The sequence below is a fragment of the Pinus tabuliformis genome, chromosome 5_2 (assembly GCF_031772625.1).
Source record: "Pinus tabuliformis cultivar Carrire ecotype Pingquan chromosome 5_2, CPIR1, whole genome shotgun sequence".
In the NCBI taxonomy this organism is placed as follows: Eukaryota; Viridiplantae; Streptophyta; class Pinopsida; order Pinales; family Pinaceae; genus Pinus; species Pinus tabuliformis.
This window is the reverse complement of record NC_142306.1, coordinates 745270755-745298347: the sequence shown is the minus strand read 5'-3', so window position 1 is coordinate 745298347 and position 27593 is coordinate 745270755. Positions and strand designations below refer to the sequence as shown.

At 38.5% G+C, this 27593-nt stretch overlaps 1 protein-coding gene across 1 annotated transcript in view; it reads left to right on the top strand.

The window, feature by feature from the left end:
* Positions 1–27593, top strand: part of LOC149161383 (bifunctional nitrilase/nitrile hydratase NIT4A-like) — a 96870-nt gene that overhangs the window by 38740 nt on the left and 30537 nt on the right. Inside the window, exon 3 of the mRNA XM_089436981.1 lies at positions 21718–22011. Within this exon, the coding sequence (XP_089293107.1) occupies positions 21718–22011 (294 nt within the window). The remainder of the gene's footprint in view (positions 1–21717; positions 22012–27593) is intronic.

The window sequence follows — 27593 nt, the reverse complement described above, 5'->3', positions numbered from 1 at the left end:
AAAAAAAAAAAAAAAAACAATCTCCACGCAGGTTATAACATATCCACGCTGCTCCGTTATGGGGTGTTACTTCATCGTTTAATGCCTCCACAACAAAAGTTTTTATATATCTATGTCACGTGGTCATTAACATGCAGCCAACGTAATTTAAAAACAATAATATATAATCTCACCACTCGCAGTTTATAAATACATACCCACGCTGTAGATCCACGCCGTTTTGAAATATATATCAACGCAGGTTATAGATATTCCTCCATAAAAATGGTGTAAATCGTGCCGCGTAGCTCCTCCAGCAACGTGCCAACGTGCCACGCCGTTCTGGTGACGTTGTTTGTAATTCCGTTATGTGCCAACAACACCTTGGAATCCACACACAGATGCACCGCAATTAAAATAAAAACACATACGCAGCAAATCCAGTAATACGATCCACGCATGACCATTCCATACACGCACGCAGTCAACTCATTTAACACGCACGCACTCCAGCAAAACCAGGTAACACCTTCCCGCTCCAGCGCTCCACGTTATGCAGATCACTTACACACACACAGCGCCTCCAGGCAGCACCTCCAGGCAACAAATAAACGACCTCAGCTCCACCTCCAGTATGCAAGTCCAATCTTGTCTCCAACATGCTCTGATACCAATTGTTGGAGATCAGATGCACAACAAACATAAAAGCATATACACAGCCATAAAATTCATGCACAGGCAACACAGGAATTAACGTGGTTCACCCAACCAATCTGGGCTACGTCCACACAACATAGGCATCGACAACCTTATTAATCAAATCAGGAGATTACAAAATGAAATCCTCACAAAACTCTCACCCTCATAGCAAACAATCCGAATGATTGCCTGTTATATAGCAAAGAGAATCTAACAACCTCATTAACTCACTCACATCAAATATAGGAGGCATTAATCATCTCCCAACAACCTGGAGCTAATCTAGGAACTGAATTTCTATTGTTGTCACCTACAGAGATTTTTGCCTATTTTACTCCAAACAGAAAATCTCAACAGTTTCCGGCAATTTCGGCTGTTCCTGACACTTCCGTCTTTTGCCCCCTCTGTGTCAGCTTTCCCAGTAGTTCCGACAGTTCCCAGCAGTGCCGGCTTTGCCCCTCCGCGTCAGCTTTCCCGGCTGTTCCAGGTATTCCCGACAGTTTCGACTTTTGCCCTTTGTGTCAATTTTCCCGGCTGTTTCGGTAGTTCCTGGCAGTTCTGGATTCTGCGTGTTAGACAACTTTTCTACGTCAGCTCTTCTGGCTATTGCGCTGCCTCTCTGCAAGCTCTCTCCGCCTCTCTATTAGTATTCTTCGAAAAGTCCTTCCGGATTCTCACTGCCCCTATCCCCAATTGATTTCCTCTTGAGAATTTCTCACCTCAGAAAATCGATTTCCTCAATCTCTGTGTGTGTGTTTCCAAATGAACCCCAAGCCTCCATTTTATACTTTTCCTGTTGAGTCTTCAATGGCCGAGATTAAGTCTCTAATCAACGACTAAGATTAAAACATGATTTGATCTGCCTTTTAGATCATTCTCACCCATATTTTGATTAATACCCATTAATATTTTAATTTCCATAAGTTTAGACTTAGGAATTCTATTAAAAATATTAATTATTTTAATAAAAATAATCCGGATGGAATTTCACCAAATGGTTTCTGGGTTCTTTAAAACTCACGTGCCTTAGCCTCTCCACCAATTTTCAAGGTTAGAGCACTTCGAATGCTACCAAAAACTAACACTCCCTTTTAGTGAGGAAAGTGCTTTAGCAACAATGTCCACCTGCACGCTGCTCTGTTTCTGAAGTACCTCCTTTCTGCACTGTTGCTGTCACCAACACTGTGCTGCTGCTGCTGCTGATTCTGACCCTTTGAATCTTCTGCATTGTTGCTGAACTCCTGCACTATGCCAACTACACTGCTGCCAACTTTGCTTTGCGCTGATCAGTCTTTGTTCCCCAGCTACTGCATCTGTCCTCCAAACACTCCACTGCATCATCTGACACTAAGTCCATCTTGCTACTGCTGAATCTTGGGCTCCCGTAGCAAGGAATTGATCCAAGAGGTGGACTCCTCAAGGATCTTGCCCATCTGTAGCTCTTTCGAACTACAACTCTAAATCTCCCCACCTCCCTCTTGGAGATGCGGTTGCCATCTTTGCCAAATGTTGAATGACCTCCTCTCTCCTCTGCACAACACTAGACCGACCTACGCACTCCCTGCTGGAGCTTGTAGATCTGCCCCTCTCCACTGTTGTTCAACAAGTGAAGATTCAGACTCCTTGGCTGGAAGTCCTCTGAGGAGAAAATTCCCCTTCTATGTGTTTTGCTCTTTTCCGACATATTTCTGCCCCTGTAGAAACTGCGCCCTTCAAGCACTGCGCTGAGGCTTTGCGTCACTCCCTCTGCCTCTGCAAACTCACGAATTGGAAATCGTACCTCTCTGTCATCTCACTCAGAGAGAGATTTCCTCGGATTTGCTTCCCAACAAGGACTACGCAATCCCTTCAAGGGGATTCGAATTGTTGCTAAGTGCAGCTTTCGGCCTCACTGCTCAACATTGGATCTGCTCTTTTTGTTTCAAAATCAATCCTCTAATACCATGTGAAAATTCCTAGACTCGAAGGAACCCCTATTGCAGCAAATCTGAATCTACTTCACCTACTTGATTTTTAAATTACATTCATCAAGTTATTCTTCTGAATACTGAAGCAAATTACTTCTGCAACCTACACTAATTAAATATTTGATCTCATGAAACAGAAAACAGAGCAAAGAACAAGATACATAGGACACACTTATTTTTGGACACGATAGTCCCCAGGAAAACCCAATGCGGGAAAATCGGTGCAACAACTCTGAGGGTTTTATCATTATGCAGGAGAAATATTTGAATACAAATCTAGGATGCTCAGCTAGCAATATTTTATAGAGAAAATACTGGCGGAAAATCAGAGTGAGTTTTACTTCACTTCATCAGGCAGAATTCTGGTTGATCCGGTACAAGACTAGCTAACCTCGACTATTTCTGCGTCACCTCTTCTGCCCTCTGCGTCAGCTTTCTCGACTGTTCCGGACAGTTGCAGTTGTTCTCAGCAGTTCCGACTTCTGCCCTCTGTGTCAGCTTTCCTGATAGTTCCTAGCAGTGCCGGTTTCTACCCTATGCGTCAGCTTTCCTGATTGTTCCGACAATTCCCGATAGTTCCAGCTGTTCTCGGCAGTTTCGGCTTCTTCCCTTTGCGTCAACTTTCCCGGCAGTTCTGGCAGTTCTAGCAGTTCCTGATAGTTCTGGATTCTGTGTGGTAGACAACTTTTATGCATCAGCTCTCACGGCTATTGCGTTGCCTCTCTGCAAGCTCTCTCTGCCTCTCTGTCAGTATTCTTTAGAAAGTCCTTCTCTCGGATTCTCATTGCCCATCTTTTGCAAGATATCCCCAATTGATTTCCTCTTGAGAACTTCTCACCTCAGAAAATCGATTTCCTCAGTCTCTCTGTGTGTGTTTCCAAATGAACCCCAAGCCTCTATTTTATACTTTTCCTGTTGAGTCTTCAATGGCCGAGATTAAGTCTCTAATCAACGACTAAGATTAAAACATGACTTGATCCGCCTTCTAGATCATTCTCACCCATACTTTGGTTAATACCTATTAATATTTTAATTTCCCTAAGTTCAGAATTAGGAACTCCATTAAAAATATTAATTATTTTAATAAAATATAATCCGGGTGGAATTTCATCAAACGGTTTCTGGGTTCTTTAGAACTAATGTGCCTTAGCCTCTTCGCCAATTTTCAAGGCTAGAGCACTTCTGATGCTACCAAAAACTAACAAACAATACCTATGTCAAATAGTTGCATGGTCAACATTTATGATGTAATACTTTGTCCTTTTTGAGGCACCATATAAGTCAGGGTAGATGTTCTTGTGTTGTCTCCCTTCCAAAAAGGGGGGAACATTTCATAGCCATAAACTTCTCTCTTATTTAACATCTTAGACATTTTTTTGAAAGTATTTCCTTTAAACTCGAGAAGCATTACAACTGGCCTGAAGGCATTATGATTGGCTCGAAGTGGCCAGGTACCACAAGTGGCTCGTATGTGCAGGTGAAATGGTGAGTCAACTATAACAAGCACTTCCATCTAGGTAAGCTGCCTCAATAATAGGGGTACTATTCCATCAAGTCTACCCATGATTTGCAACTGGCTTCAACTGCTGACTCCAATTTCCAGAGGAGTTGAACCATGGTGGGTGGGCTAACATACCATGATACCACAATCTTCTCTGCCGACCACAATGACATTGAAAAACTTGGTCATTTTGATTTGGTCTTTTATAAAGAAACAAATTTATGAACTCCGTGATAAAGTTTACAGATCACAATCTTTTGCCGATGAATAAGAATTTTCAGCTTCAACTGATGGGCTGTATTATGCTAGAAGCTATAGAGGTGAATGTTTGTAGGAAGGAGAAGATTCTTTTTCTAGATAGTCATGATTCAGGAATATTTCCAATTAGATGATATGTGCTACGTTCCATCCTCATAATCTGGATTCTGATCACTCCCAAGATCCATCTAATCAAGAAAGAATACATTAATCAGGGAATGGTTATCAGAGAACTAAATAATTTTCTCTTTATGGAACTAATGACTAGGGGGCCCATCTTCCCTCACTTATGAAGCCCTTGACATAAAGGTCATTTTTCTTTATTATATTTAATTTAATTTTTTAATTTTAATTTATTTTTAAATTGTTTTTGATAAGAATTTGTTTTTGTAATTATATATAAAGCTCCTCAAAAGATAGAATCTAGTACATATCCATTTCTTCGCCAAAGCCTGGGCTTCCAGACCAGTATGGAGATATGGTTTTGCATATACGACCATGACAAACTAAAACAACCAAAACAAAAATTCTATCCTCCTAATATACAGTTTGAGCGTAACAACTGATATAAAAAAAACAAATATAGTACAAAGCATAAATGTATGAGTAAATTCCAGTCTGGGATGAGCCATTAATTAGGGCTTGTGTAAGGATCCCTCCCATCCGGGAGAATAATTTGGAGGGGAACAACAATAAGTGGAAGATAAGGTTCCACCAATTGACATTAATTAGAATTGCCTTCTTCTATCATTTTCAGAGCCTTGAAAGACTTTGATGAGGATAGAAAATTGATGATGGTTTGGTTGGCTTACCAATCTACTACTTTGCTAAGTGAATTTCTCACATGTCCAAATCAAAATGATTCAAAGCAGTTCAAACCCTGCATCAATATATTCTGCTTACAATGCCCCATGACAGACTCTGAATCTTACCGTTCATATGGTCAATAAATTGCTTTCACTCTGTTCAAAGACAACTTTCTTAAAACTGAGTTTGAGGGCATTAGTCAATTCCAAAGTGAGAGCTTCAAACTTTTCTTAGTTGTTAGATTTGTGGGTCCTGTTATTATAAAATCTAGTGCCTCATGCAATGCCTCACTAAGAACTCTAGATTTAAGAGCAACAATGGGATCAATCACCACTGTCAACTTAGCAATTGTTCTCCCCTATTTTATGGTTGAATATTATCCCCACAAGGGAGGCTTCCCCAGCAGATCTTACAGATTAGATAAGCAAGTGTTCCGAAGATAAATACTTTCGTAGGGTTCTGCTAACAAAATCACCCAAGTTTAATATTCAGTAAGTGAGGTTTCATATGAGATGAGATGTAATTAAAGTAAAGAGTTCAAAAGACCCTATGGCTAAATCTAGAGGGCTTAGTAAGTTGTGGAGAGGTTCAAAGAGGTTCCAAAACACATGCTATCTTTAAATTACCAATTACTGTTATAAACTAGGGCTTCTAGCAACACAATTACAACATGCAAAATTTACAACAACAATAAGAAAAATAGCCTGAAATTGATAATAACAAGCTGAATCAAAAGGTTATTTAAAGAATAAACTAATAAGTAGATTACAACAAATTTCTATGGCTGAAAACACAAAACAACAATAAAAACCCTAGATTTCAGCAGTAATTAATCTCCAAAAATGTGTTACGAATGATACTTATGATTTTCTAATTTAGTACATGCAAAGTCTAACCCTAGGAATCTAGGGTCCAAGGTAATTTATGCTATAAATTACAAATTTGTGGTAACGTAACCCTAATTTACCCTAAAAAACATAAAAAAATAAATTTAGGGTTCTAAATTTTGTTATTTTAGGATGATTGATAGAATAGTCGTCTAGATCCTTTCTCAATCAAGGGGCCAATGGAGTCTAAGGTAAGGTCTGGGAAGAGGACTAATGGAATGACTTATCAGAGAGAGGAAAAGCTGCAATGAGGTGTCTCTACTCCACAAACCCTAGTGATTTTCAATCAAATTGGAGAATGCTGTACTCAGGTTTTTTGATGGAAACTTGATGATAATCTTGTAAAGGAGATGTTAAAGCCATAAAATATTCAATACACTGTATGGAAATTTCAATGAAAACCTAATTCTACAACCAATACAAGATGGAACAAGATACTTACAATAAATTTGCAAAAATCACCACAGATTCACCATTCATCATCCAATCACAATATCCTCCCCAAGAAAATTTGCTCATTTAATTCTTCATAATGACCAAGAGAAAAGAGACAACTAGTTTGTGAAACTCTGCCAAAGAGGAGACCATACAGTTAGGGGGAGCTTGGGATCATTCTTGCAGAAGCTATCCGTGAAAGGGCCCTATGAAATCCTTGATGAGTCACTCATGGACAATCATCCTTTGATAGATCATCTCTCGGGAGAAACTCCATTGAAGAACATGATCCCTTACTCATCCGATGGACTATTGTTGAAGATTTCTTCCATTTGATCACAAAGCAAGCAATATTTCTTGAGATAAAGGAGTTTATAAAGGTAGGGTGAGTTGGTTCATCACATGAAGAAATGTAAACACATCTATCATGGACCACATTGCCAGAAGGAAGAGCACCATAACAGGGGGAGCAACATACCTATGAAGAACTATTATTGATGAAGAAAATATGATGAAGAGAAGCATCTTAATAGGGGAGTACTTGGGCACCCCGTTTTCCATTGATGTCAAAGGGGGAGAAAATGTTGGAAGGGCAAGAATATTGCCATCAATGACAAAGGGGGAGATTGTTAGTCAAGGTTGTCATTGATGTCAATATGGCATTGGCCGAGATGGCAAATATTCTTGAGATGCCTAATGAATATCATGAAACCCTAGAATGAGATGATAAGGTTGAAGACAATAGATGCCTGGTTCCAGATGATGATGTCATAACTCTTGTTTGATAAGAATGCCGTCAATTAATATGTCGAGTCACTAATGAAGAAGTCTTAAGAAGTGCCAGGTGCCAAGTGTCAATCATATGCCTTGATTGATGATCTAGAAGCCCTTGATGACATATGAAGTACTACACTTGATGATGTCATACACTTGATGAATGACCACACTTGATGATGGTCTTGATGACATGATTGGAAAATTGCCTTGGAGCTCTCCTAATGGGAAATTTATGTTGCACTATGACTTATCACTGCACAAGTATATAATGACATTGTTGGGGATACAGGATGATACACTCATGTTGGATACATTCATGATGACATTATTGGATACACTCATGATGTCACTCATAATAATATTGTTGAGCCAAACAATGACGAAGCCATGATGTCCCAAACAATAGAAAAGCCTTGCTGTCCTAATCACCTTCTGCACATAAAAAATTCAAGGACAGTTACAAAGAAAAATAAATTTTGGCATCTTGGAGGTAGCCTATCAACATGGGTCCTATACCATCCTGTAGAGTATATTTTTTCCTTTCTAATGAGCCCTTATTTGTCCCGAAACTCCCAGTAGTTTGTGAGATATTGAATTTTTAATCTATGAAAAATATAATTAATGTTGAGCCGACCTATGCTCAAAGACACAAGTTGGCCTCCATACTTAGATGTGTCTTTTCGTTTTGGCTTGCAAAATACCACTATTTATAAGGTTTCGGAGCTCATTCTTTTTCCATTAATTTGGTCATCCAAGACAGAATATGAGCCTCAGTTCACAGCTCATGAACAAGGAAGATAAGGCACATAATTGAAGAAAATAAGCAAGGGTTAGGACAACACCTTCAGGACAGCATTAAAATTCTTATGAACTAACTGTGCTCGGACAGAAGTATACCCTTGCTGTATTTCTTGACCTCGGACTGCAGCTACAGTGGCTCGGTGCTTGGATTGGTGATGTGACTACACTCAATTGTGGTAAAAAATCCAGTTCGGATTGGGTTATATGAAACTGTGGCTTAGACTGTAAGCAAGATCCTCAGACCTTGTAATCATTTACTGCAAACTGTGATCAGTACCTCCACTTGTAGCTCGGACTATGTATGCACAATGGCTTGAACAAGGTGTTGATCGTAGCTTGGACTAAGGTGCAGACAATGGCTCGGACAAAGGTGCAGCAGTGTTGATTGGTGCAACAACAAAGGATTGTAGTGTCTCATCTGATCGACTGTGACTGTGGTGCAGTATACCTATCTCACAGTGACTTGGATTCTTGAGCAGTGGGCAGTCAACCTATCTTGGGGTGGCTTAGACCAGTGTTGATAATATTGGTATCCTACATGCGGAGAAATGATGAACCACGTCCCACTGACATGTCAACCACCAATCGTAGGGAATGAGCATCCTACATGTGGGGAAAGGATGAACCACGTCTGACTGACATTTCAACAGATGCCTATATGCATCTCTCACTGGGGCATCCACAGAATAAGGTGAGCCACTCATCCTGCTCATATGCCATAGGAGAAGGTGAACCACTCATCCTATGCATATGTCATCAACAATAGGGGAAGGTGAACCACTCACCCTACATACATGTGTCCACAATCATAGGGGAAGGTGAACCACTCACCCTGTACACAACACACCAATTAAGGAAGGCGAACCACTCACCCTATGGTCGCTCATAGCAATAAGTACCCCAAGCCCCCAGGAGCTCCCAAAGCTCAATCTTCAACCAAGGATCCCTTCATATAGGGAATAGTGCCAAGCTGCTTTCTGAAAGTCAAGACTACATCAATGGGAGCCTCACAGCTCCATTCAGCAACATATAGATGTATATATATTAATTTACAGCAAAGATCTTGGCAGCACTAAGCAATCCCCTGCTTCTTGCATATCTTGATGAAGAAAATATTTGACTGATCTTACTCCTTCTTACCCAAGGAGATCATGGCCTAAGCTTGTCTTTCCAGGGTGCACAGTGTCCATCAGACAACCTGCTTATCATGAGATCTGTCCATTCAAACATGGCTTAAAACAGGAGTGACCTTTGCTGTACCATATATGATATGCAGTAGTATGTGAAATATCGGATTCTCAGAATCTTGTTTTGCAATATATAATGGCAGTGTGCATAAATGGCTCACTGAAGAGTTTCTTCAATAGAGTGGCTTCATAGTAACCCATGCATTCAGCTTCAATGGTGCTCTTAGAGTAACAAAATCAAGTAATATAACATCACTCTGCTAACTGAGACAGTATCAGAATATTCATGGAGTCTCATATTGTGGCAGCATATTTTTGATCATAACAAGTGGCAAGCAGTTATCAATAAATGAGGCACAAGAAAACCAGGGATCAACGGTTTCTCCATTTCATCAGGTTTTGAAAGTCTTGTAACAGACATCATTAAAACTGTATTTTAATCATTGCACCCTCTAAATATGGGAAAGTGACCTTGCCCAAGTCATAGCTACTTTTTCCTGTCATTCTGCTTTGGGTTCATGAGCCATAGTCATCTATACAGTTTTACCGAGGATTTTATGGCTCTCTCTGAAGCCTTGCTTCAGATAGTTATGCAGAGATCATCAATTTGATCCTCATCTTTAAAATGAGACTTTGCAATCGAGTTAGAGAATTTCAGAAATGTTTTTCTTCAGATCAGAGAGAAAATCATCTTTATGGTTCTATTACAACCAGGCTGAAGAAGTCCTTTCAATTATCCAGCTGCTTTACGACGGCTATTAATCCATTGTGCAAAGGTCCAACCATCCTCCTTCAAAGATTCAAGATCAGGGCCTTCTCAGTTTCCTTATTTAATGAGGAGGCTGCTGTAAGGGTCAGGTCCTGATTCCTTTTAAGATAAGGTATTTTCAACATTGTTCAGATTGCAACCTTCATCATTATTTTCTTTCTAGGATTCTGAACTATTGACATGCTTCAGGACTAAACTGGGAGATCATAGATTTATCCAACTTCTAGAGAGGACCTAGAGTCGCCTTGCTTCCGTTGATTCAGAGTCGTATCTTGTCATTTACATCATACTTAACATTTTCTGCCACACTCTGGAATCTAAATAGTTCAAAAAGAATCCAAGCTATGCATGCCATGAAATATTGTAGATATGGCGATGGAACTCTTGTTGGAAAACTGATTTCTGCTTCAAGATTCTGATACTTGTTACTAGCAGAAGCCTAAAATCAGCGACAAGCCAGTGGATGATTCATCTAACTCCTTGGATTTATGATGAGAAGAAATCTCTGACATAAGGATATTGGTGACATCATAATCTCTCAGCAATGATGCAAAGCAAACCGACTGTTCATCAAGACCTGACAATGTGCACCTGTAACCCTTGAAGATGTCTTCTCATGCAAAATGTGCTACTAAAGGTTCCTGCCAATTATATCAATAATAGTGCTCACTAGTCTGCTGACCCGCACTTCATTCTCAGCTCGAACACATCTTTGCCACAACTATAAAATGCTGCTTCTTTTAATGAACATGTTACAGTGCTTCCAGATAAATTTCACTGTATGCCTTGAGCTTTCCTTGTATCGAAATATTCACTGATGTGAGTACATTTAATGACAACATTGTTACTGAAAATAAAAACAAATCTTGATCTGACCTCGTGTATAAATATGTATGAGGGCTGAAGACAGAGAATCTTCCTTAGTCCATACGACTCCAATTATTCTTCTCACTGTAGGTTAATCCTCATCAATGGGAGCAAAGTGATGAGCGTAGATTACTTTTATAGGAGTCTTGGCTCCTTTTACTTTGAGACATAGGCATGAATTAGATTCCTCTTGAAATGTAGTTGCCGGGCTTGAATGATCAGAATTTTGAAGGATAGCTAGGACCTTGTGCTCAGAAGGTTATGAGAAGATTCTTGCTTACAATGCCCTAAAATCGATATAGGATTAATTGATGACACAGATGAAATTCATAATTTTTTTGTCATGCTGTTCAGAATTGGAAAATATACATGTTCAGATTATGTGTCACAAAGATGATAATTGTACATTCCTTCTTAAAAAAAACCTCTAATATATAAGAGACTTCCAGAGGTCCGATTCGTTTCACTGTGGAGTTCGCTTTTTATAATTTATAAACAGAAACCTCAGAACTGACCCTTCTTCTATCTGTTGATTCCAAGGTATCTAAGATATGTTGTAAGTCTTGGTCATCTTCACAAGACATCCTACAATATTCAATCTGATCATCAACATTTTGTTCATACCAATACTGGAAAAACCAGTATTGCGAACATCTCGATAACATCCCGATTTTATGTCGAAATCACGATTTTTTGGCCTAGCCGATGTTTGCCGATTTTTAAAATATTTTTATGGTATCTTAATTTTGCCGATGTTTGCCGATATTTTCCTGATTTTTACGATTTTTTTGGTTTTTCGGACCCTTGTCGATTTTATCCCGATGCTGATGTTTGCAACATTGGGAAAAACTGCCTTCTAGGACAAGGACACACCCTTGTTCGCCCGGGCTAATAATTTGAGTCGCAGTGACTAGAGAAGAGGGTCCTTTCTAGACCTCTCAGCCTACTTACCAGACCTCCTCAACCAGCTGTATCTATAGTTTTCCCTGTAACCCTGAACCGGGATCCAAACCATACTAAAACGTAAAAAAAACACTGCTCCAGGTTCTGTCAAATATTTATGCCGCAGCGGGTAATCAAGACCACATAGATCAAATCTTCTAATCAGAAATATTAATGAATATGACAACCTTCGCAGATGATTGGACAGTCTTCAAAAAACACCCTTCGTATCCACCTTAAAGACTGTCACCTTAATTTCCAGCGAAGTGTTTTAAAGGCAACCAGAAGTTCTCCTCAAGTTACACGATCAATCTTAAGATCATATTCAAAGGAGGGAGAAATCACCATTGCAATCATACAAATTCCCTCAGAGCTGCCTGTAATATGCGCCAACAAAATCCTACCAAAACCCATGAAGATATGCCCAGAACTATTCTCGATCTCCATGAAGTTTAAGTGATGATTCCACAGGTCCAAAGGATTTCAGGGAGGATGAAATTGTCTTCCAAAATAACTAACTGATCTTGATGAGGCCAAGGGATAGTAAGGTTTGATGCCTTGGTCCCTTGCAGTCTTTATTCCAGGCTTTTATATCCTTTTTTCTTTTCAAATGGAGTGCAATATCATCATAACAAATCTCTTCTTTTAGGCCAAGAAGCACATAAGACCTTTTGAAATGGAGGCTAGATTTGGTGTCCAAAAATCCGGTCTTCTCGTGTAATTCAATTTTGCAAACAGGCTTACTGTACGAGACATTTTGTTCTAGTATCCGAGAGTTGCAGTCATCCTCCTGAAAAAGTCTCCCAAACAAATCTTGCTTGGGCTTGACCTCTCCTTAGCTTTTGATACCATGTTAAATTTAGGTTAACACGTTCTTGCTTAGTTACTTCAAATACCATATTAGCCCATTTGTTAGTCCATTACACTTTAATTATCACTGAATCATTATCACATGGATAGCAACTTAAGAAAGAACATATACGATCGAATCAGAAGACAAGTCAAGGCAAGAGAACACAAGTATATGGCTCAAGCTAGGGAAAAACCCGACGGGGAAAACCCTTCATCAACTCTTCCTATTATTAAAATCAAATGTTCAGAAGAGAAAAAGAGAGTACAATAAGAATGACTTGCCAATTTGTAACAATTAATCTGCAATTCTGATCACGTGTAAGGGTTTGCTATCAGCCGGTTACAACCCTCTTTTCTTCACTCCCAGACCTCCTTAATCACTGTGGTTTTCCTTCAATTATTTCTGTTCTTCTTCGCTACCAACTTAGGCTAGAATTTAGCCCTCCATGTCATACACCTATCTGATCAGGAGAAAGTTAGAAACAGACTTGCAGCCTACCAGTAGCCCATAATGCTTTACGACCTTTCTGTTCCAAGACAATCAGGCCTGCGGCCCACCTGTGGCTCCAATCAATGAATGCGACTAGCTGTAGGAGTGTCCCTTATCCAAGGATTATGCCAAAACATCACCCAGATCAGTCCTCAAGCCTGCGACTAGCAACCAACTCTTAACTCGGACCTGTGGAAGATAAATAGACCCAAACAGTTTGATCTCCAATCTTCTCCAATCTGTGGCTGCTTCAGAAGAATTTCCCAGGTCATTTGATGTTTTTAAAATGAGGGAGAAGGCTCCTCTTTATATGCAATCCGATGGGGTTGAAGAGACGTGACTTTTGGGCTTATTGAGCCGACATATAGGTGAGGTTGACCTAGTTAATTTTACATGATAGAATCATAAATTCAAAATCACGCTTCTCCTTAACCAAATTTGATGATCTTTAGGTCAATTTTGGTCCTCTCGAAAAGAGGAATTTAATGCTACAATTATCTTCCCCAGAGGAGCTGTCCAAAGTGGAATTTGGCCCTAGTTACCAAATTCTAACACAAGTACACCCAAAATTATAGAAGCATGAAGTTAGCCATATCAAAATCTTATAACAACGAAAGCATTTACAAACATAATTAGCAAGAGACTATACTTCAATACTTCAACTTCTTGCCCAGGTTTTGTTACAAACCCTAAATCACATCCACAACTCATCAAGATATTATATCTAGGGTTTCAATATTCTTTCAACGACAAGTTCCTTCATATAGCAAACCGTAGAAGCAAATCAAATCAATGAATCTAACAACTTTCAAAATTCATGTTTTAGACTCTTCACTAAGATTTCATACATGAGCTTCAATCAATCAAAACCAATCACAACTTAATTAGCATCATGACTAACATATATTAGGGTTTGATGTAAACCCTAGATTTCCATCTTCAAATTCTTAGCAATCACTATATAGATTCATCAATTCCAGACGATTATTCATACTAGAGAATTTTAACTATTATGAGGGTTTAGCTGCTAAACCCTAGACTTTCCAAACAACATCATCCTAGACCATCAAACATTGACTAGGGCAAACCCTAGGACTCATGACCATTAATACTTAGGTCAACACATATATCTAGGAATTCATAAGCATATCATAAGCACATCATATGTTAGGCAATATTAATATTTTAGACATATATCAACCTAGATCAAGCTAGGGTATCAACTAGTGGACACATACATAGGGTTTCATTCCTAGGACTCTAAATACATAACAAAGTTTTTGCTTATAGACCCAACCAAACCCTAAAGATCTAGGGTTTAATAGCAAAGCAAACCCTACCAATGTTACTTGGGAGCGGGGAGCGGGAGCGACCATTTTCAGAAGCTCCCGGTTTGGGAGCGAATCGGGGAGCGATTTTTTAAAAATATATATATTTTTATATTTTTTAATTTTTGATACATATATGTCAACAAAAACATGTAGAATGATGAAATAGACATAAAAAACATAAAAAAACATAGATTGAACCATTGTTTTACGAAACGGCCGGGTTGACTCCGAAACGGCCGTTTCGTTCCGGGTCACCCAAAAAAATTTCAACTCGGCCCTATGACCCGGTCAACCCGGCCGGGTCACGTCAAAAAACGGCCGTACCGTTTGGAACCCGCTGGGCAGCGTTTTAACTTAAAAAAAATTAATTTTTTGCTGATTTTTGGCTGATTTAGTTAGGGTTTGTGGACATGAAAAGGTTTATGTGATTAGTTAAATGCATTTGGGGTCCATTTCCCCCTCCCAAACTCTATTTAAGGGGCCCCTTGTCTGGCTCTGCCTCTGATGATGATGATCCAGAGATTGGTCGAGATGATCTTGGCTCCTCTGGCAGTAGCCAGTAGCTACTAGCCTCCTTGGTTATTTGTATTTTGTTTTGACTCTTGAGTCTTTGATCATGTATGACAGACTACAGTTGACTATGTATTTACTATTGCCATTGGCCCTTGGGTACACCGTACCATTTTGATATAATGGATTGGTTCATGAGCCTACTTTGATCATATGTTGTCTTCCATGTATATTATAATGTTGTGTGTTTGGAAACTTGAATGAAAATATTTAAAATTATGTTTTTTTATAAAAAAAATAAATATTTAATGTATTTTTTACAACGACCGAGTCATTGAAATCGAGCCGGCCGAGTCATTGCCGTTTCCGTTTCCGTTTCCGAGTCGATCCTCGGCCGAGTCCGAATCCGAGTCCGTTTTGTAAAACATTGGATTGAACCATATAACAACAATCATCTAGAAGTTATAATCTTCATCAACCACGTCCGCAAGTTAGTAACATAGTAACATACAACATATTGAGTCTCATGATTCATCAATCTTAAAGTTTCAAGCTTTTAAAATTCAATATATAACATTTATCATCATTGATCACCAAAGTTGTACTTGTAAGCTAAGTGTAACCATTACAACAAATAATATCTAACATGAAATGAAATGTTATAAAATGAAATGAAATGAAACAACTTTCAACTTTCATGAAGCATCATATTCATAATTCATTACTAATGAGTTATAATTGCCAACTTCAAACTTAAATTGTCATATATTGTTAAAAAAATATCATAATAAATATGAAAGAGTCAATAGTTATAAAAGCTACTAGAAACTAGAAAAGAGAAGTAAATCTATTATCTATTTCTTATGCTTGGGCCTCTTGCCACCACGAAAAATGTCTAATTTTTTAGTCTTGTTGCAAAATCAGGATCTTTGTCATTAATATCACCCTCCAAGCATTAATATCCAGAGGTATCTTTGTCATTACCTTTGTATCTGTATAGGGATCTTTGTCATTAATATCACCCTCTAAGCATTAACATAAGATAGAAAAAGCATAGCATGTCAAGTCAAGATTTTGTTTGAGTGATGCGTACATTTTTAGAAGGGTCATGATAGAGGAGTTCGACAACCAATGTCACTAACATCAAGGTACATAGAGGGATTGGTACTCTTGATTAAATATGAGTTCCATACCCTAATACATGACAAAATTCAATGGAAACATTGCAATCCCCCAATCCTGAAATCCTGAAAAACTGATAAGTCTGCTGGATTTTGAATGAAATCTAAAATTCTACTTTCTCCATATGAAATCCAATGAGGACGAAACCACTCTCAAACATCCTGAGTCATTTCATGGTAATGTTAAAAATTTAAGTAAAAGGATGAAAATGAAAATTAAAGAAAATGTCACTTTTACTTTAAGAATTTAACATTACCATGAATAGCATATCAATACTAGGGCCTAGACTTGATCATTAAGTTGCCCCACTCAAAAACTATTTGTTTCTTTCAAAAAAAATTGCATTTCGAACATTACTACAAAAAAAAAAAATGCAAAAAAGGCAAAACGCTCCCGAAAACGCTCCCGAAAAGGCAGGGAGCGAAATTTTTTTTAGGGAGCGCGCTCCCGAAATCGCTCCCTTTTCGGGAGCGATTTCGGGAGCGCGCTCTCGACCCGCTCCCGAGTCGCTCCCGCCCGGAGCGCGGATTGGGAGCGGGATCGAGGGGGGGGGGGGGCGCTCCCCCGCAACACTGAACCCTACAATACCAAAATTTTTAAAGGTTCGGGGTCTTTGACACATATCATTCAACCCTAACAGTTAAGATTTCATGATCATACTGATATCCCAAGCATTACATCATCAACAAAAACTTCAAATAGCATTTTACAATAACCCTAAGTAGTTTTAAGGTTTTAGACATTAACATTAGCATACCCTTAGGTTAGGGTTTTCCGGAGAACCTGTCTAAGGTTCTATAAAATCAATTAAGGATGTAGAGGGGTAGATTTATCGAGACATGAATCTCCGTAAACAAGAATCTCTATGATTCAAGATAGTTAGAGATAATGATGTTAGTAATGTAATGCAAACTTCAAAAATAAGATAAAGAGAATTTTATAAGATATACAAACATACTTGGAGATGTTTCTTGACAAACTTGGTAAGGATTCATTGAAGTGTTTTCTTTGTACCAGGCCAAGATCCTGTAATACATACTTACAAGCAAACCATGTGATACGTAGAACATGATTTAATTTCTTAAGTTAGATTTTCTACATAATCATGGAGGAGGGAATCTTATGATAAGTTGGTCATTCTTTCAAACATCAATAGGACCTTTTATTTGACATCCTAGATTACATGTAAACCCTAGAAGATAAGGATTTAAGGTTCTTAATATGTTAACTAGAAAGTGCACTCTAAATCCTAGACTAGTTAGAAACAAGGATTATATGGACCATTAGTGATAATAGAAATTCAAATGCTTATTATGAGCATACGTACCTTGTGAATTACATACCCCTCTGATTTGTGCAATTTTGACAATAGTTACTTGATTTACATTAAGCTGGTCCCTTGTGCTTGAATTCAGATTCTTGATATATATGTGCCAAGTTATGTATCTTCAACGAGTAGAAGACATAATATTTTTCACTGCTTTGACCTTATCATTGTAACACCACCGAGACCTTATTAAAAGCACCAAACTGATGTCACTGTGATACTACTGAACTGAGGTCATTGTGATGGCTCTAAACTGAAGTCACTGTAGTGGCACTGAATTTCATTGGCACCCAAACTGTGATACTGAAGTAGCACCAAATCACCTTGTAATATCACCGAAATTGTGGTTACTGTGGAGGTACTGAACTGTGGTAATACCAAATCTATAGTAGCACCAAAATGTAGTTAGCTTATCCTTGTAGTGCCACCAAAACTCGGAAGTGCCTTTTTCGAATTTCTGAGTATGTGATGCGAAGTCCTCACTCTTGTAACAACATTGAACCTTTCTTACAGTGATATCACTACTGTGATAGAACCGAGTCTCATACGCTGTATTAGCATCACTGAAATAGCACTGAGTTGAGGTCACGAGTTGATATGGTGATTGAGATAGCACCGAGATACTAAAGAACATAGACTTCCTATATGTAACAACACTGAGATATAACCAAACTGTATTCATTGTAAGAGCCCTGAAACTATGATTGTTATGAAGTTTATCCATTCATCATTTCAGCAACCAATCTGAGCTTCTTCACAAGACTGTCTTTCTGTCATTGCATCGAGAATACTTTTGTGATAACCAAACTTTAATTCAGAGTTATTCCGAGCTTGTCACCTTGAGGGATCCTCCTTTTTCTACAAGGTGTTTTTAATATGGTGAATGAACTAGCTTACCGTAATCAACTATCCATTCTTTCAAGATATGTTCTTGATCTTAATTTTCAATGCAAACAGATCCTTTTACTGAGAATACTTCAAAGGTATATAGGTGATCTTCAAACTGCCTTTGACCTTGACCATACCTCTGATACCATGTTGGGAAATCCTTAAGTTTGGCAGTTAAACGATTTCCCTTATTATGACATTAACTTGTGATTTTCTTGTTATTATTATTAAATCCTTTGATTTATCTTTTATTATCATCAAGACTAATGCCAAACAATAAATAGAAGAAGACACAAGATGTAGGCACGCTGCCAGGGAAAAATGCCCCTCGAGGGGAAAACCAGTCACAAATTCTTCCTTCAGTAGATTCAAAAGATGAAACAACCAAGACCCTTACAACTCGACCAAGACATCCTCCATCAAGTCATCCTTTTAGCTGTGAGAGCACTGATTTCTTATCACTGTGAGACTTTGTCACTGTAGCACCGAAACCATCTTGTAATAGCACCAACCTGTGATAGCACTGAAACACCAAATTGTGCCTTACAGCAAAATCATTTATGTGCCTAATCCGGGCTTATGTAGACTGAACTTCTCACTGTGATAACCGAACTTGTACTTCTGTAATTTATGCGAGCTTCTGTTGTGGGTAATGCGAAAACCTTAGCCTGGTATATATATTTCTGTGCCTAATTCGAGCTTCTGTAGACCGAACTTCTCACTGTAATAACCAAACTTCTGAGATAACCGAACTTTTCACTGTGATAACCGAACTTGTACTTCTGTAATTTAGGTGAGCTTCTGTTGTGGGTAATGCGAAAACCTTAGCCTGGTATATATAGTAGTTTGTCCATAAATGAGCCGACATGATATTTTTGAAGAGCAGTGTCACTTAGTTTGAGCCAACATGAGTTCCCTCGAGGGTTGCTGACTTGATGAGGATTCTTTGAAGCCAACAACAAGGAGATCTTGATGGAGGAAGAAGAGTTCTCAAACAAAAATTGACTTTGACAATTATCCTAAAGCCTTGAATGGAGGCTTGACCTATGACATTTGACCCAAGCATGAAACCCATGCTTTAATAAGTCAAATAAATAATAATAATATACTTTTCACTTTCTTTCAACAAATATATTACGTTTGACTCAAGTACAATAATGAAGACCAAACCTAGTTACATTTTTCAACAAAACCCAGTCAATGACTCTTCCTTAAATAGTTTCACGAGATGATCCAAGACTTCTTGACCTAGACATAGACTTCCTCCAATCACCAAGTCAACCCTTCCTTTCTTCTGCAGATGATAATCTTCCAACAACAACTTCGACCTAGTACTTCGATCTTGAAGTAGTAGAATTTCGACCTCTCCAGTAGCAGAACTTCGACCTCTCCAACAACAGAACTTCGACCTCTCTAGCAGCAGAACTTCGACCCCAGCAGTAGCCCAGTAACTTCGCACAAGAGAGAGAGATAGCCTAGAAAATTTGATCTTGTCCTTCTCCTGCAATTCTCCTTCTTCTCTAGTAACTTCACACTTTTTCTGCTCCTCCTTGTTGTGTATCGAACTTGTTGAGTGAGTGAGCAAATGGATCGAACTTGGTGTGGAGGTAAGGGCCGACTTGGTGTGGAGGTGACAAGTGACTTATTTTACTCAATAATAATTCTCTTTACATGATTCAAAAGCCCAAGAAGGGTCTCATTAAATGGACAGTGACTCTAATGACTTAATATAAAACCTAGAAGTCCTCAATGGGGGCTTTGTCCTAAAACATGATGACCCAAGCATGAAACCCATGCTTTAATAATTCATAATAATAATAATAATAATTTTTTTCTTTATTTATTTTGATAAATACATTTCATTATGACTCAAATACAATTATGAAGACCGAACCTAGTTACATTCTTCAACACATGGCTAGTGGACAGTAGAGCATCTAGTCACAAGACAGGAATGAGGTCAGTGGTCCATAGTGTTTCAGAGACAGGCTCAGGCTTCCATGTGAGTTGTGGAGCTAGCACCACGCATGCAGTGAAGGGGGTTGGATGTGTCAGATTCCAACTAGAGTCAGGAGGATTTTTGGAGGTGACAAGGATGTTATTTGTTCCAGGGTTGATGGTACACATGCTCTCAGTATCAACCTTAGAGGATGATGGATATAGAGTTTTTTTCTAGGATGGACAAGTGCTTTTATATTTAGAGGGAGCAACCTTGGATGTAGCGGTAGCGGTTGGCATCAGACAGGGGCAGTCATACAAGTTGTTGGGACAACTTGTGGGTATATCCAAGGGGATTTTGGATACATGAACAATGTCAATGATTGAGAGGGAGTTGGTGGCAAGGAAGAGTGTTTATTCAGGAACTACCAAGACCCTCAGTTGGAATGATATGACATTGTTAGATGCTTAGGAGCAAGATCTTAGGAGCATGGTTGAAAGGAACAGGTCTTCAGATTAGATTCTGAAGTAGGTAGCAGGGAAGTCTTCTAGTTTAGAGGGAGCAGCTACAGTAGTGGATAATGTGGTGGTGTTGGAGATAGATCCAGGTGGAGGAGGTTCTTCTAGAAGTATCTCCCTCGCTAAGAGAGAGTGTTGAGTTTTGTAGCTCGGAAGGTACTTCTAGTCTTGTGTCTTGACTAGAAGGACCTTAATTTGCCTCTGTAGGAGCTCGCGTGCGACATGCAGAGTGTGCAAGTGAGTTTCTTTATACTTCCCAAGTGTTTTCTTTATACTCTAGAAACGCATTACAACTAGCCCAAAGGCATTGCAACTGGCCCAAAAAAAGGTTGGGCATCACTAGCAGTCCTTTTGCATGTGAAATTGGCTCTCAACGGGCGAGCCGTGAGCCATGGAACTCAAGAACTTCTGTTCCCCTATGCTGTTGCAACAAGGGGTTACTATTTCATCAAATTCACCAAGGACTTGTATCGAGCCCCACCTCTTTGTCACTGTCTTTGGGTAATTGAACCTTGGTGGGTAGCCTAACATGCCACCATCTTCATCACTGAATCATGACTCCAATGACCAAGAATACATTTACTGGTAATGTTTCTTTTTGTAATTTGTTTATAGAGTACCATAATTGCAAATTTGCAAATATGTGGAATGTTTTGAATGTTTAAATTTGTTTACACATATTGCCAAAGTAATTTTTCTGGGGTAATTTCTGCTCTTCTGAATAGTGAAAGCAACAGACATGTTGAAAAAGATATGATCTTAATGTGCTGATTGTGTTTTCCATCTACACTCTCTGATATACAGGTCCAGAAGTGGAGAGGATAGCAGCTGTAGCTGCAAAATATAAAGTGCATGTAGTAATGGGAGTGATAGAGCGAGCAGGTTTCACACTGTATTGCACAGTTCTTTTCTTTGATCCTCAAGGAAGATTCCTAGGGAAGCACCGTAAACTGATGCCAACATCTTTGGAGCGTCTGATTTGGGGTTTTGGTGATGGATCCACCTTGCCTGTGTATGACACTTCAATTGGGCGTCTGGGTGCAGTCCTATGCTGGGAAAACCGAATGCCTCTTTTGAGAACAGCTATGTATGCTAAAGGTAAACTGCAAAACCAGTCTCAGTTAGTTGCAATTTGAATTTTCATAAAATATTAACAATTTTTTGGTGATTAATAAGAATATCTTTCTAAACAACAAGAGTTTCACTTGCAAACTAATATCCATGGGTTAAAGACATATGAATAAGGAACTGAGTAATGTTATGAGAAAACCATACCATGGATGATGCATTTCTATTTATTCTCCTTCCTCCAAGGGGAAAATAAAAAAAAATGTAATTTATGTAATAAGGTCACTCACAGTTAGCATAATGTATTATAAATTAAAAGCTTTGATGTTTTAACTTGATTTACAACATTGATTATTATTTTTTTTGCTTGTCATATATATGAATGACACAGCCAAATGCTTTCTATCTTTGGGATTATGTTATCATTGGAGGACAAGCTGAGTCACGTGTTTCAACTTTCAATAATCTTTACATTATTTCATTACTATACAAGAAATTTTGTTGTTAGCTTAGAATTTGCATCAGTTCCAGCTCATTTGTATACTGGAAATATTAAATGCATATTTAGTTTAGATGCTGTTGCTGCTTACTAAAGAGGTTCCAGATAGAGCTAGGGATGTAATTCTTTATTCTTACACTTCTATATTGCTTTATTTGATGACATGCAGAACAGTTAGAAGTTGAGTGCATATTCCTTGCCTAATTAATAGGGAAAAATTGTAATGTACACATGTATACATCAACATTTTACACTTTGGATGGGTACTTAGGAATATGTATTTTGTATTTACTATTTAGTAACTAATTAGTAATTTTAACTACTAACAATCTCCTCCCTGTTAAATGTAAAAACTTCTATTATTGCTGGAAAATAACGATGTTATACCAAGTTCATATGAGGTGTCCTACCAGCTTAGAATAGTATTATTAGAAGCTTATTTGGTATGCAGGATTCCTTGTTTATTTGAACTACTAGTAACAAAATGGGTTTGAGTATGCCATTTGTTACTTCCCAAATCTCCCCTCAAGATATTTAAATTCCCAAAACTAAGTGCAAATCTAGAAGCACTTAGGAAGGTTGCCCGTTGTCACTACAACTCTTCCTTTCACTTTAGGTTCGCTCTCCTCTGACACAAAGGGGAATCTTGTGTTCCTGTTGCTTTAGGTTGGATCTTCTCTGACACAAGGGTGGGATCCTTAGAAAAGTTGTAAGATAAACTTTAGAAATATATGGGATGGTGGACCAAAACCAATGCCTTTTCAGTTGGGTGATGGAGTCAAGATCTATGAACAGAAGAATTTGAATATTACAAAGAAGACATAATTAAGATGTTCCCTGATGTGATGATTAGGCCAAGACAGATTTTTGGGTTATTCAAGAATAAGTGAGAGCCCTTACACTAGATGCACCATCACAACCATAAATTTATGGCAAAAAGAAAATGAAACCATAACATGAATTCAAAAATGAAGTAGATAAGGTGGGACAACCTTCTATTGAATGAACAGCCCAACAGTACATCATATCTCCAAATCCTGATTTCATCACAAGATTATAAGGGTCTGACAGAGGGCTACGAACGAGCACCCCCCCTCGAATCTGTGAAAATTCCTACACTCAAGGAATCCCTACTGCAGCAAATCTGAATCTACTTCACCTATTTGATTTTAATATACATTATCAAGTTATTCTCTGAATACTGAAGCAAATTACTTCTGCAGCCTACACTTCTTTAATATTTGAATACATGAAACATAAAACTGAGCAAAGAACAAGATACATAGGACAAAATAGTCCCCGGAAAAACCCAATGCGGGAAAACCAGTGCAGCAACTCTGAGGGTTTTTTATTATTAAGCAGTAATTATGAATACAAATGTTGGATGCCCTCGCGACAATCCAATGACATAGAAAATACAATGGCGGAAACTGAGTGAGTTTTACCTCACTTCACTCCGCAAATTCCGGTTGATCTAGCAGCAACACTGGCTAACTACAACTACCTTTGGGTTGGCCCTGTGTTAGCCTTACAGGCTCTACGTCAGCTCTGCGTTGTCTCTTCTGCCTACTGCGTCAACCTTCTTGGCTGTTCCTGTAGTTCCCCGACAGTTCTGACTTTCTGCATGAGGGCAGCATTAGCTTCTGCGTTGGCCCTTCTGGCTTTGTGTCAGGTCTATGTGGGCCCAGATTGGCCCAACGTTAGTCCTTCTGGCTACTGCGCTGCCTCCACTAGCTTCTCTATCTTTTTCTGTTAGTACTCCCGAACTATCCCTACCCCTTTGTTGCAGAATGATCACTTAGTTCGAAATTCTCAGCTTCCAAACCCCAGAAAGCGAACTCTAGATCATTTCGTTGTCTCCATGTGTGTTTCTAAATGAACCCCAAGCCTCCTTCTTATGCTTTTCTTGTTGAGACTTCAACGACCGAAATTAAGTCTCTAATCAATGGCTAAGATTAAAACTTGTCTTGATCTTCCTTCTAGATCATTCTCACCCATATTTTGATTAATACCCATTAATATTTTAATTTTCCTAAGTTTAGACTTAGGAACCCCATTAAAAATATTAATTATTTTAATAAAATACAATCCAGGTGGAATTTCACCAAAAGGTTTCTGGGTTATTTAGAACTCATGTGCCTTAGCCTCTCCACCAATTTTCATGGCTAGAGCACATCCGATGCTACCAAAAACTAACATAATGTGCTCCCGAAGCGTGCTCTGAGAGGGAGCGACCCAGGAGCGCACTCCCGAAATCTAGTGCAAATTTTGACGCTGCTACAATGCATTAATTGTAGGTATGACATGCTCGAATTTCTAGGAGAAATTTACGGGTCTGTGGCTCGATTTTTGGGGCAAAAGAAGTTTGTTAGAGGCTCGAAAATCTAGGAGAAAATTCAAGTACAAGGGTGTGAAAATTGATCTAGAATTACTAGTCTAATATCATGAATTTCATGGGTACACAATTAGCTTGTGGCACAATTTTCAAGGGCTAAATATTCTGACAAAGGGACGCGGGGGAGCCCCTCCCTTGTCAAATCCGATCCCGAAGCGCGCTCCCTCAAAAAAAATTGCTCCCTAGCTTTTTCACATTTATTTTCACAAAGATGTTCCATTTGTAATTTTTTTTCAAAGAAACAAGAGTTTTTGAGTAGGCAACCTAATATTCAAGCCGATGGCCCTAGTATTGATATGCAATTCATGGCATTGTGACATTTTTAAAGTAAAGGTGACATTCTCCTTTATCTTTCATTTTCCATCCTTTTACTTAAATTTTTAACAATACCATGCAATGACTCGGGATGTTTGAAAGTGGTTTCGACCTCAATGGATTTCATATGGAGAAAGCAAAATTTTAGATCTCATTCAAAATCCAACAGACTTATCAGTTTTTCAGGATTTTAGGATTGGGGGGATTGCAATGTTTCCATTGGATTTTGTCATGTACTCACATGGAACTCGTATTTAATCAAGAGCACCAAGCCCTCTATGTACCTTCATGTTAGTGACATTGGTTGTCGAACTCCTCTATCATGACCCTACTAAAAATGTACACATCACTCAAGCAAAATTTCGACTTGACATGCTATGTTTTTTCTATCTTGTGTTAATTGCGTAGAGGGTGATATTAATGACAAAGATCCCAAGATAGGCAATGATTTTAATGATATGTAGGTATTTGTTGTAGCATGATTTTTTTGGATGCTTGAGGCCATCTAGAGCCTATTTGTTGATGTATTTTTCGGTTTAAAGATAGATTGCACTTGATGCTATTTTGGTTATGTGCACCCTTACATGCTATATAAATGAGAACTTCTAACTTGTGGACATGTGGTTGGTGAAGATTATAACTTCTATATGATTGATTTTATATGGCTTAATACATGTTTTAATGCTTTTTATATCTAATTCATCATTCTACATGCTTTTGTTAACATATATGCATCAAATTATATAAAAATTTGATCCCGATTCGCTCCCGACCTGGGAGCTTTTGAAAATATCACTCCTTGCTCCCGCTCCCAAGCAAATTTGCAATAGCACGAAAATCGAGGATAGAGATTACTGGACAATGGCACAAATTTCCAGATAGTGTCATGATTCTCTAAGAGATGGGCCGAATTCCAATGAGGAAGATAAGCACCCTCGTGATGTATTTAATGTTGTAAAAATTCTCTGAGATAAGCAAATCAATTTCTTCTTCCAACTAGTTATCCCTTTGTGGATTTTCCAAGGTTTGGTTAACCAAATATCAGAGTCCAAATTGTGTTTATGTTTGTGAAATTTATCGGTTGAAAGTGAAAGATCAATGATAGATTCTAGTGTTTTAATTGCTTTTATATTTAAGTTTGAATATCAACAATTAACCATGGGGTTTGAGCATTAAACTTGATGTGCAAAACAACTTCAAACCGGGTCGGGCTATAGGACACAACTTTTCTACATGGTATCAGAGCACCAAGAGAACCTACATGGCTGATAAAGTGTGACCAACAAGCATAAAAATACCTATATACCTAGAGATTTGTGGTTGAGAGGGAGAGTGTTTGCTCATTTTCAGTGTTGCGAAGTTGTTTTGGTTGAGAGGGTCAGATGGCTATTGCTTTGAGGGAGATAAGCACCCTCGTGTTGTATTTAATGTTGTAAAAATTCTCTGAGATAAGCAAATAAATTTTTTCTTCCAACTAGTTATCCCTTTGTGGATTTTCCAAGGTTTGGTTAACCAAATATTAGAGTCCAAATTGTGTTTATGTTTGTGAAATTTATCAGTTGAAAGTGAAAGATCGGTGATAGCTTCTAGTGTTTTAATTGCTTTTATATTTAAGTTTGAATATCAACAATTAACCATGGGGTTTGAGCATTAAACTTGATGTGCAAAACAACTTCAAACCGGGTCGGGCTATAGGACACAACTTTTCTACATGGTATTAGAGCACCAAGAGAACCTACATGGCTGATAAAGTGTGACCAACAAGCATAAAAATACCTATATACCCAAATATTTGTGGTTGAGAGGGAGAGTGTTTGCTCATTTTCAGTGTTGCGAAGATGTGTTGGTTGAGAGGGTCAGATGGCTATTGGTTTGAGGGTGGAGAATAGGTTGAGTGGGGCTGAAAATTTTGGTCCCTGGAAGGAGAGGATAGTCTTGTTGCTTGAGGAGTTTGAGTTGTGGGATATTGTCGAGAGTGCAGTACAACCACCTATTGTTCTTGTTCAGTTGGCAGAATTCAACAAGCGCAGTGTCAAGGCTAAGAGGATCCTTCCTTGATGCAATTAAAGACCACCTTATACCTCATGTATTAGGGAAGAAGCCTTCTTAGGAGATGTGTGGTTCCTTGATAAAATTTTAGCAGAGCACTAATGAGAATAGGAAGATGGTGTTACATGAGAAACTAAGAAACACCAAGATGACCAAGATTGACACAGTTACCTCATAACTTACCAAGATCACACAGGTGAGAGATAAGTTGGCTATAGTAGGAGAGACTCTCCCTACCAGTTGGTCAGGACGACATTGAATGGTTTTCCCAAGAAGTGGGATGCATTTATTGATGGCATTGTGGTTAGAGAGCACCTTCCATATTGGAGGAGGAGGTTCGATGATTTCATCTAG